This window comes from Hypanus sabinus, chromosome 1 (assembly GCF_030144855.1).
Source record: "Hypanus sabinus isolate sHypSab1 chromosome 1, sHypSab1.hap1, whole genome shotgun sequence".
In the NCBI taxonomy this organism is placed as follows: Eukaryota; Metazoa; Chordata; class Chondrichthyes; order Myliobatiformes; family Dasyatidae; genus Hypanus; species Hypanus sabinus.
Genome location: NC_082706.1, coordinates 14,895,821 through 14,907,957, shown reverse-complemented (window position 1 = coordinate 14,907,957; position 12,137 = coordinate 14,895,821). Strand labels below are relative to the sequence as shown.

General features: G+C 46.5%; 1 protein-coding gene across 7 annotated transcripts in view; it reads left to right on the top strand.

Annotated features, from left to right (window-relative positions):
* The window catches only part of LOC132391562 (protein transport protein Sec24C-like), a 75,785-nt gene that overhangs the window by 50,983 nt on the left and 12,665 nt on the right, over window positions 1-12,137 (top strand). For all 7 annotated transcript variants that reach the window (XM_059964920.1, XM_059964934.1, XM_059964929.1 and 4 more), the window contains 3 exons: window positions 4,781-4,923; window positions 5,761-5,899; window positions 11,852-11,973. In XM_059964920.1, coding sequence (XP_059820903.1) covers window positions 4,781-4,923; window positions 5,761-5,899; window positions 11,852-11,973 — 404 coding nt within the window. The remainder of the gene's footprint in view (window positions 1-4,780; window positions 4,924-5,760; window positions 5,900-11,851; window positions 11,974-12,137) is intronic.

Here is a 12,137-nt window from a genome sequence, read left to right as displayed (position 1 = left end):
GGGTTATATGTTAAAATATAAAAACTGCATATGTCATTATTCTCCCACATGATATGCAAAGTAACCACAAAGTTAGACTTGCATTCCTGGACTGTCAGGTTTTCCTTTAAATTAGTTTAATGTTTTGAAGTTACAAAACATAACAGTCTCAACTGAAACATCAACTCAAAGTTCAAAGTACATTTGTTATCCAAGTATATACAATCTTGAGATTTGTCTCCTGTCCTGTCAACTGCCTCTTTTCATCAATCGATACCACCTGATCAGCAGAATTCCTTCAGTAACTCGCATCTTGCTCCCGGTTCCAGCATCTGCTCATGTCTCCTGTGAACCCAGTATTTATTTTTGCTATTTATTCTTTGTCGAGTTATCATCCCTGATTGGGAATTGCCATAGCTTTAATCACTCTGCACTTGTAACCACTGTCGATGACTCCCTCTGAGTAACCATTCCTTTTGAATTAAAAACTGTCCATTATTATTAAACCCTCACCCTGACCATACCATTCTTTCTGATGACTTGCTCTTCTCATCCCTTCCCTTCCGTGCAGCGAACCTTGCCTTTCGATGCACCAGCTTGTTTAAATCTCTATCCCATCACAACATCAAACCTCTTCTGTGTCACTGTAGGCTCAGTATGTTATCCACCTTTAGTAGCTGAGAATCTTATATTTTTAAAAATGTATTTATTTACAGATTCAGTATGGTAACAGGGCCTTTTGGCCCAGTGAGTATTCACTGCCCATTTTGCACCCATGAGACCAATTAACTTACTAACCACAATGAGGCCACGCTCAGGTTGGAGGAGCAACACCATACATTTCACCTGGGTAGCCTCCAACCTGATGGTATGAACATTGAATATCTTGTAATTGCTCCCCCTCTCATTCACCATTTCCCTTTCCTGTTTACTTCTCTCACCTTATCTCCTTACCTGCCCATCACCTCCCTCTCGTGCTCCTCCTCCTTCCCTTTTCTCCACTGTATTCTGTCCTCTCCTATCTGATTCCCCTTTCTCCAGCCCTTTATTTCTTTCACCAACCAAATTCCCAGCTCTTTACTACAGCCCTCCTCCCTCTCCCAGTTTTAACTATCACCTGCCACCATGTACTTCTTCCTCCCCTTCCCCAACATTCTTATTCTGGCTTCTTCGCCCTTCCTTTCCAGTCCTGATGAAGGGTCTCAGCCCAAAACCTAGATGGTTTACTCCTTTCCATAGGTGCTGCCTAGCCTATTGAGTTCCTCCAGCATTTTGTGTGTGCAACTTACCAACCTGTGCATGTTTAGAACTTGGGAGGAAACTGGAGCACCTGGAGAAAACCCACAGGGTCTCGGGGAGAATGCAAAATCCCCTTCTAGAGAATAGCAGAACAGAGCCTAGGTGTCTGGCACTGTAATTGCATTTATGCTACCGTGCCACCCCAAACTTCCTTTAGGTACAACCTAAGGACTCTCACTACCAGGTTCAGGAATAGTTATTACCTCTCAACCATCAGGCTCGTGAAACACAAGTTCACTCAACTTCACTTGCTCCATCGTTGCAATGTTTCCACAACCAATGGACTCACTTTCAGGGACTCTTCATTTCATGTTCTCTTTATTTATTTATTATTATTTCTTTTTTTTCTGTTTGCACTCTGGTTGAACTCTGGTTGAACGCCCTAGTTGTTGCAGTCAATCATTGATTCTGGATAGTTACTATTCTGTAGATTTATTGAGTATACCCACAAGAAAATGAATCTCAGGATTGTATATGGTGACATGTCTGTACTTTGATAATAAACTTACATTGAACTTTGAACTTTTTGAGAATTTTACAATTTCTGCTCTAGCAAAACAAGAGTGTAACCTTGCTGAATGGATGATTCATTGGTTCGATTTAATATCAGGGAATCTATACACTATACAACCTGAAATTCTTACTCTCGACAGACATTCTCAAAACAGAGGAAAAAAATCCCAAAGAACAAATGACAGAAAATAACATAAGGACCCCAAAGCCCCTCCCCCCATGCACGAGCAGCATCAGCCCTCCCCCCACCCCGCCTATTCTAGCACAAAGCATCAGAATTTCCACCACCCCCCATGCAAGCAACAGCAAAGCCCCTAAGAGAGACCATGGTCTACAGTCCATCAAAAACCAACCGTTCACTCAAACATGTTGATGTCCCTCAGATTCTCTCTCTCACTGACGAGGGAGAGACAGATATCGCTCCTTCCACAATAACAGGGAGACAAACAGTCATATAATTTGCCAAACTCTGCAGTCTGTCAGAAGCTCTAAACATTTGGTCAATTATTATTCAGCCATTTTATTTTAGAACATCAGTAGGGTTTATAATGTTGCCCTTTTTAAAAATGAAATGTTGTTTGGTTTCAAAAATAATGCCATGAATGGTACAGTTGTGCTGCTGGTAGAGCTATTACCACCTCCCACCTCCAATCCATCCACTTACCCCCTCACATGGTCTGACCTGTCACCTGCCACCTTGTAGTCCTTCCCCTCCAGAGTATGTGGTATACACTCTGATGTACTATATCAGAGGGTATAAATTCTCTGATATTAGCATTGCTCTCTTCCCTCTTCCTTTCCGGTCCTGATGAAGGACCAGTAACGTCAACTACAAACAAGAGGCAACCTGCTGAGGCTGGAAATCCAAGCAACACACACAAAATGCTGGAGGAACTCAAAAGGCCAGGCAGCATCTATGGAAAAGAGTACAGTCAACATTTCGAGCCGAGACCCTTCGGCAGTCCTGAGTTCCGCCGGCATTCTGCGCGCGTTGCTCTGGATCTCCAGCAACTGCACAATCTCTCCCGTTAGTGAAGCCCCCACCTCAAAAGTGACAAAGACCCTGGTTTGATCCTTGACTTGGCTGACAGCTGTGTGGAGTTTGCACGTTTTCGCAATGGGTTTCTTCCAAGAGCACCAGGTTTCCCCACACGTCCCAAAGATGTACAGATTGGTATATTAATTGGCCATTGCAAATTGCCCCTAGTATGTAAATGAGTGGTGGAATCAGGGGAAAAGAGGGAGATTGATGAGAAAATGGTGGGGGGGGGGGGTGAGGAGTTTTGGCATCAACTAGATGCGCTGAAGGGTCTGTTTCTGTTCTGTACTTTCCTATGACTAATAAAATAATGGGATTAAGGATGGATAGTGGGATACAGGCAGGTAGGATTGGTGTAACTGGATGTTATAATCGGCATGGACAGTATGGTGTGATGGGTCCATTTCTATGTATGTATGATTGAATGATTTCTTTTGGAAGGCAGCTTCACGTGGCCTGTCAAGTTGATTTCCGGACCAGGATGCTGAAGATGTCTGCTGAAATTTCTTAAAATGAGACGGCAGCAGTAGGTGGTAGCATCTTTCCTGATTAATGTGGCTTATAAGATCCTGTCCAACGTCAGTGGCAATCAAGTCTAGTCAGCACCGGGGCTGGTGATTTGCTCCGATCACTCTTGCACTGTACCTGTCACTCTGAGCCTTTCGCGGCTAAAGGATACAATAGCTTGGAAACTTGCCAAGTCCTTAGTAACACAATACTGCACAGAGTCTTTCAGTATATTCAAGGTGGAGACTGAGAGATACTTAAACACGGGGGAATGAAGGAATCTGGTTAGAGAGATGAAAGCAGTTCAAAATAGTTATTATCAAAGTACATATATGTACCATATATAACCCTGAGATTCATTCTCTTGTGGGCATACTCAATAAATCCATAATACAATAATAACCATAATAGAATCAATGAAAGACTGCACCAACTTAGGCATTTAGCCTATGTGAAAATTACTACAAACTGTGCAAACACAAAGAAAGAAATAATAATAAATAAATAAACATTAAATATCAAGAACATGAGATAAAGAGGCCTTGAAAGTGAGTCCATAGATTGTGGCAACATTTCAATGATGTGTGAGTGTAGTTGTTCTCTTTGGTTCAAGACCCTGATGGTTAAAGGGTAATAACTGTTCCTGAACCTGGTGGTGTGAGTCCTGAGGCTCCTGTACCTTCTTCCTGATGGCCGCAGTGAGAAGAGAGCAGGACCTGGGTGGTGGAAATTGGTGATGATGGATTCTGTTTACCTGCGACAATGTTTCATGTAGATGTGCTCAGTGGTGGGGAGGGCTTTACCTATGATGGACTGGGCTGTATCCATTACTTTTTGCAGGATTTTCCATTCAAGGGCAGTAGAATGCAGATTGGATGAGCCTTGATCTGACTGAATGGTGGAGCAGACTTGGGGGCCTACTTTTGTTTCTGTCTTACATGTTCTTAGCTAGCTGATGGACATACTCTGTTACATATGGACTGGGGAGGGAATCCAGGCTGTATCAGATACAACTGCTCTACATGGGCATCTTATGCACAGTCCATCAGTCCATATTAAAAAGTTGAAAACAGAAAGCTTCTTGAAGTGAGGGTCTCTCTCCCCTTCTCCCACTATCCAGCGGTTGTCCAGACTTGGCCTGAGACAACATCTGAAACAGGCACACCCACCACCAGAGGCTCCACACCTCTGTCCATCTTGGCCGTTGCAGTTTCCTCCATCTCCACCCACTGAAGAAAGCGGCTGACCAATAGCCTAGGCTCCCATTTCCCAGTCAGAGGCCAAACCACAAACAATCCGCTGGGGGAGCTCGGTAGGTCAGGCCTCACCCATGGAGGCGAAGGATTCAGGCCACGACCTTGCCGAAGACAGTAATCATTCTCTAGACGTGAGAACATTATGGGAGTGAGAGACGCTTTGAACATAGTTTTGCTCTGGGCCCAGGTATCAGAGCAACCAACTACTATGGCTCGTTGTTCATGAACTCAGCTGAGGTGGAACTGGCTGCAGTTGACAGTGACAAAGCCCTGCTGGTGGAGTTCAAACACAATGGGAAGCTTCAGGAAAAGGATGGTGTGCCCATACAGGTAAATCCTCATTATATTTCCTCCACACGAGCCATCATTTCGTAGAACATAGAACACTACAGCACAGTCCAGGGAGGGGTGGCACCTCTGGTGAAGGGGTTGGTCACGTCCATTCTGGGGCAGCTCACTCACCTTTGGTCCCCAGCAGACACTCAGCTCTCACCTGTGGCTCCAAGTAGCTGCCTGCATGCGATGGCGGCCACACCGCTTCGACAGGAGGCTAAGCCAAGTGAGGATAGCTGGTGGGACTTGTACCCGGGTGAGATAAGGACGTGCCTGTCCTAGCATGCGAAGTTGGCTCTGGCAGACTGGGCGGATGAGACCTACAGTCACGCGCATGCGTTCTCCATTAAGAGAACCCACCCTTTAGGATAGGGTTCCCAACCGGGCGTCCTTGCTTAATGGTAGGAGTTCATGACATGAAAAAGGCCGGGAACCCCCGATTTAGGAGAATATCACACTCAATCTGGTGATCACTCTACACTACTACTACTGATTTATTATACTCACACGTGCTGAGAGACAGTGAGCAACTTTGTTTTTCATGACATACTGTTTTTCCTCCCCGTGTTTGGCATATCAGGCAGCAACCTTGCCATTTCGTTAGTATTTGTCTGTTTTATAAGGCCAAGTTGCTAGTACGGATGGAATTCATGCAAGGAGCCGGCCAGATTCAAAGCCAGGACCTCCTGCTGTGAAGTCCAGTGCTAATGCCACTACACCACCAGCACGGTAGTAGTAGTTATTCAAGGATGTGCTGTTTGCTTGCTTGTGCAGCCAGGCTAGTCTTCTTGCTCCGCACCCGGGACTGACTGTTCTTGTTCCTTTTGCCCTCAGTTTGTGCTCCTCTACACAACGCTTGGTGGGCAGCGCAGGCTCAGAATTCATAATGTTGCTCTCAACTGCTCCAGCCAGCTGGTTGACACCTTCAGGACATCCCAGGCCGAAACCCTGTTGAACTACTTTGCCAAGACCGGTGAGTAGAGTACAGCAGCTGACTGAGGTGAGCAGGATTGTCCGGGGTTCCAGAAGCTGAGTGTGATTTGGGGCACGGGATGTTAGACCTCGTGTCTGGCTTTCATTTTGCGGAAGAACATAGAATAGTACTGCACATTACAGGCCCTTTGGCCCACAATGTTGTGCCGACCCTCAATCACTGCCTCCCATATAACCCCCCACCTTAAATTTCTCCATATACCTGTCTAGTAGTCTCTTAAACTTCACTGGCATATCTGACTCAGGCAGTGCATTCCACGCACCAACCACTCTCTGAGTGAAAAACCTTCCTCTAATATCCCCCTTGAACTTCCCTCCCCTTACCTTAAAGCCATGTCCTCTTGTATTGAGCAGTAGTGCCCTGGGGAAGAGGTGCTGGCTGTCCACTCTATCTATTCCTCTTAATATCTTGTACACCTCTATCATGTCTTCTCTCATCCTCCTTCTCTCCAAAGAGTAAAGCCCTAGCTCCCTTAATCTCTGATCATAATGCATACTCTCTAAACCAGGCAGCATCCTGGTAAATCTCTTCTGTACCCTTTCCAATGCTTCCACATCCTTCCTATAGTGAGGCGACCAGAACTGGACACAGTACTCCAAATGTGGCCTAACTAGAGTTTTATAGAGCTGCATCATTACATTGTGTCTCTTAAACTCTATCCCCCGACTTATGAAAGCTAACACCCCATAAGCTTTCTTAACTACCCTATCTACCTGTGAAGCAACTTTCAGGGGTCTGTGGACATGTACCCCCAGATCCCTCAGCTCCTCCACACTCCCAAGTATCCTGCCATTTACTTTGTACTCTGCCCTGGAGTTTGTCCTTCCAAAGTGTACCACCTCACACTTCTCCAGGTTGAACTCCATCTGCCACTTCTCAGCCCACTTCTGCATCCTATCAATGTCTCTCTGCAATCTTCGACAATCCTCTACACTATCTACACCACCACCGACCTTTGCGTCGTCTGCAAACTTGCCAACCCACCCTTGGAAGGTCTCAGGAAAGATGGGGTTGCGCAGGAGAGGGTGCAGAAGAGATTCACCATGATGTTGCTTGGCTTATTGAATTAGTTAGACTTATGAGGAGAAACTGGAAAGGCTGGGTGTAACAGTAATGTAGTGAATGGTGTAATGCTTTACATTGTCAGCGATCCAGGGTCAATTCCTGCCGCTGTTGGTAAGGACGTTCTTCCTGTGACCATGTGGGTTTCCTCTGGGTGCTCTGGTTTCCTCCCACATTCCAAATATGTGAAGAAATGCTTCTGGGATTGAACGGCTTATCACATGAGCAACGTTTGATAGTTCTGGGTCTGTACTCACTGGAATTTGGAAGAACGAAGGGGGAATCTCTTTGAAGCCCATTGAATGGTGAAAGGCCTTGATAGAGTGTATGTTGAGAAGATGTTTCCTGTGGTGGGGGAGTAGAAGAGCAAAGGACACAGTCTCAGATTAGAGCAATGTCCATTTAGAATAGAGGCGAGGAGGAATTTCTTTAGCCAGAGAGTGGTGAATCTGTAGAATTAGTTGCCACAGGCGGCTGTGGAGGTCAAGTCATTGAGTATACTTAAGGCAGAGGTTGATGGTCAGGGTATGAAAAGATACGGGGAAAAAGCAGGCTATTAGGGCTGAGAGAGAAGTGATCAGCCATGATGAAACGGTGGAGCAGACTCGATGGGCCAATTGGCTACATTCTGCCCCTCTATCTTATGGTACAGGTTAGTAAGTGTGGGCATGCTATGCTGGTTTTGGAAATGTGACACTTGTGGGCTGCCTCAGTACATCCTCAGACTGTGTTGATTAACGTAAATAATGTATTTCTCTGTATCGATGTTTCAATGTACATATGACAAATAAAGCTAATCTATCTATCTGAAGAAGTGTCCTGACAAAAGAGTTCTCAGCCTAGACGTTGGCTGTTTATTAGTTTCCATAGATGCTGCCTGACTAGCTGAGTTTTGTGTGTGTTGCTAATCTAGCTACCTTTATCTGTTATCTCTGGAGGAAAGGGGTTTAAGAAGGAAACGTGAATGAGGTCAACAAAATGATGTGGGGTACAGATACAGTAAACTGCAGGAAACTACCTGAAAATTTAGGTTATTGGGTAAGAGATTCAGAGTCTTTCATTTATTTATCAAGCGTACATCGAAACATACAGTGAAATGTGTCATTTGCATCAGCATCCAAGACCACCCAAGGCGGTGGAACAAGCGTTGCCACGTGTTCCAGCGCCAGCATGTCATTCCCCCCCCGTTCTGCAGAACAGTGCGGCACGGTCGCGTCGCGGCCAGCACAACGCTTTGCAGTACTGGACACCCGGGTTCAATTCCCACCACTGACCGCAAAGAGTTGGTACGTTTCTCCCTGTGACCATGTGGGCTTCCTCCCACAGTCCAAAGGCAAGTAAGTTAATTGGTCAATTGTCCTGTGATTAGGCTAAGGCTAAATCTGGGCAGCACGGCTCGAACCCCGGAAGGGCCTATTCTGCGCTGTATTTAAATAAAATAAAACTAAATAACAGAAGCAACAAAACAATAGTTTTCCCCTTTCCTCACACTCAACCACCCACTCACACATACAAACAGTTCTCCAGCCCAGGGCCCCTTTGAGATTTAGAGGAGATCTGAGGGGCCTTTTTCACCCAGAGAGTGGAGAGGGCCTGGAGTTTACTGCCTTTAAAGAATGGTGGAAGGAGAGTTGTGGACAGCATTTAAAAAGCGTCTAGATGAGGTATAGGGGGAAGTGCTGGGAGAGGGGGATGAATACAGTTGCGTGACGTGGGCTGCATGGCCTGTTTCTATGCTGTAGAACTGTCTCGGAACCTGTTGCCTGTCTGAGCCACAGCTGTCAACACAGATCCAAGAGCCTGCCTTGATTTCATTGCAGGGAGGGAACATTCAGGCAGCCTGCAGTTTACTGTTAGTCTGTGACCCCTGCAGTGAAGATGTCTGGGAGGGCAGGGTTATGAGTATCTGGAGAATAAATGCAGAAACTCCCCTGACCCCTGGTCTTCACCAATCAACATCATCATGGGGGGGGGGGGGGAAGGGATTTGGTAAGGAAATGATTGCAGGTGAAGCATAGGGAGCTGATATGATATGATTCGATAAGCATGGCTGATATGCCAGTCAGTCTGTAGTCTTTAGAAAGTTACCAATCTAGCAAGGGTAAAAGAGAATAGTGTGAGTGGGTGTAATGAGCAGTGGAGATTTGACACGAGGAAATCTGCAGACGCTGGAAATTCAAGCAACAGACACAAAATGCTGGTGGAACACAGCAGGCCAGGCAGCATCTATAGGGAGAAGCACTGTCGACGTTTCGGGCTGAGACCCTTCGTCAGGACTAACTGAAAGGAAAGATAGTGAGAGATTTGAAAGTAGGAGGGGGAGGGGGAAATGTGAAATGATAGGACAAGACCGGAGGGGGTGGGGATGAAGCTGAGAGCCAGAAAGGTGATTGGCAAAAGGGATACAGAGCTGGAGAAGGGAAAGGATCATGGGACGGGAGCCTAGGGAGAAAGAAGGGGGGAGGGGAGCACCAGAGGGAGATGGAGAACAGGCAGAGTGATGGGCAGAAAGAGAGAGAGAAAAAAGGGCGGGGGGGGGGAATACTAAATATATCAGGGACGGGGTAAGAAGGGGAGGAGGGGCATTAACAGAAGTTAGAGAAGTTAATGTTCATGCCATCAGGTTGGAGGCTACACAGCTGGTATATAAGTTGTTGTTCCTCCAACCAGAGTGAGGCTTCATTTTGACAGTAGAGGAGGCCATGGTTAGACATATCAGAATGGGAATGGGACGTGGAATTAAAGTGTGTGGCCACTGGGAGATCCTGCTTTCTCTGGCGGACAGAGCATAGGTGTTCAGCGAAATGGTCCCCCAGTCTGCGTCGGGTCTCACCAATATATAAAAGGCCACACTGGGAGCACCGGACACAGTATACCACACCAGTCGCCTTACCTGGAAGGACTCTCTGGGGCCCTGAATGGTGTTGAGGGAGGAAGTGTAAGGGCAGGTGTAGCACTTGTTCCGCTTACAAGGATAAGTGCCAGGAGGGAGATTGGTGGGAAGGGATGGGGGGGATGAGTGGACAAGGGAGTCGTGTAGGGAGCGATCCCTGTGGAAAGCAGAAAGGTGGGAGGGAAAGATGTGCTTGGTAGTGGGATCCCGTTGGAGGTGGTGGAAGTTACGGAGAATTATACGTTGGACCCGGAGACTGGTGGGGTGGTAGGTGAGGACAAGGGGAACCCTATCCCGAGTGGGGTGATGGGCGGATGGGGTGAGGGCAGATGTGCGGGAAATGGAAGACATGCGTTTGAGAGCAGATCTGAAAGCAGTGGAGATTTGAGATAATTTCAATTGACTTACATCCTTCACATACACAAGAAGTAAAAATCTTTATGTTATGTCTTGGTCTAAATGTGCAATTTATAGTAATTTTTAATGTAGTATGTATAACAGGACATTCAATATTGCAAAGAAATACAGTTGTATCAGCATGAATTAATCGGTCTGATGGCTTGGTAGAGGAAGCTGTCTCAGAGCCTGTTGGTCCTGGCTTTAATACCGTGATACCATTTCCCATATGGTAGCAGCTACAACAGTTTATGCTTGGGGTGACTCAGGTCCCTAATGATCCTTCGGGTCCTTTTTACACGCCTGTCTTTGTAAATGTCCTGAATCGTGGGAAGTTCACATCTACAGATGTGCTGGGCTGTCCGCACCACTCTCTGCAGAGTCCTGCGATTGAGGGAAGTACAGTTCCCATACCAGGCAGTGATGCAGCCGGTCAGGATGCTCTCAATTGTGCCCCTGTCGAGTCCTTAGGATTTGGGGACTCATATCAAACTTCTTCACCGTCTGATGTTGTGGGCTGAAGGGCCTATTCAACCCTGAGATATTCTACACTGGTGCGTCCCTTGTGTACGTGACATCCACTGGGATCAGAGCTTCCCAACCTCACGTATACCATGAACCAACTCAACTAAGCGAGGGGTCTACGGGCCCCAGGTTGGGAAGATCTCAGACACGAAATTCTGCTGATGCTGGAGATCTTGAGCAATGCACACAAATGGTCGGCTAGGATTAAATCAGGGGTCACTGGGCAGCACGTGCCCTGTTCTCCTGCCTAGACCCGAAGGCCTTTGAATCTCCTCTGTGTCTTGAAATTTACAGGTCTCTGTAGTGAATATCGGCAGTTGGGAAGCCAGTTGGAATGAGAAGGGTGGAGAAAATCAGTGCAGAGGAGTCTCGGAGCTCGTCCACCTAAACCGAGAGTAAGGTTGAATCGATCTAAGTGCTGGGCCAATTTGTAAAGATCAGGCACGGGCTGAAATGAGGCAGCGGGATCCAGGCCCCGAGTGGATCAGTGAGACAGGGCCCGGGTCTGAGTGTGAGGAATGACTTGATGTTTTTTACAATTTAATTGCCGGGCCAGATGGACTGAAAAGGCAGGGCATCAGGACTGGGGTTGAGGCTGGTTGTGCTCGTTGTTCTGTGACACATACTCTGCTGTCTGCTTGCTTTTATTGTTCGCAAGATTTGTGTTTGTTTTCCTCTCTCTGTGTTGGTCTTTCTTTAAAAATGGGGTTCTTTTGGATTTCTTGTTTTCTGGCTGCCTGTAAGCAGACAGATCTCAAGATTGTATCATTTATACATACTTTGGTAATAAATATACTTTGAATTGTGGAGCTTTACAATGCACTTGATGAAATGCAATCTTCAGTGTGTTACAATCCTAACAGTGTCACAGAGTGTCTGTATCTGAAGATTAGTCATCCCATGAGTTACAGACAAAACTAAGTGTGTTTATTTTAATTTACTTTATTACTTATCAAAGACTTGTTTGGCCGGACAAACCCACTGGGACTACACCGGCTGGCATTTTCACCAGCAGATGAAACACTCACTCAGCGTGATGCCTCTTTTATTGGCAGCTTACCACAGCATGCTTGGTCGTCCCATGAAAACGGTGCGAGACGAGCTGGTGAGCCGCATCACTCGGATGTTGGCCTGCTACCGAAGGCACTGTGCCCAAACTTCGGCCCATGGAGGCCAGGTGAGACCCAGAGCCCCGGCATCTGATACTCGCACTCCGCGTGACCTATCAAAGTTTGCAGTAGGATCCGGACCAACTGGAAAAATGGGCTAATAAATGATAGATGGGAGTTTAATGCAGACAAGTGTGAGGTGTTGCAGGGGACAAATCAGGTAGATCTACCC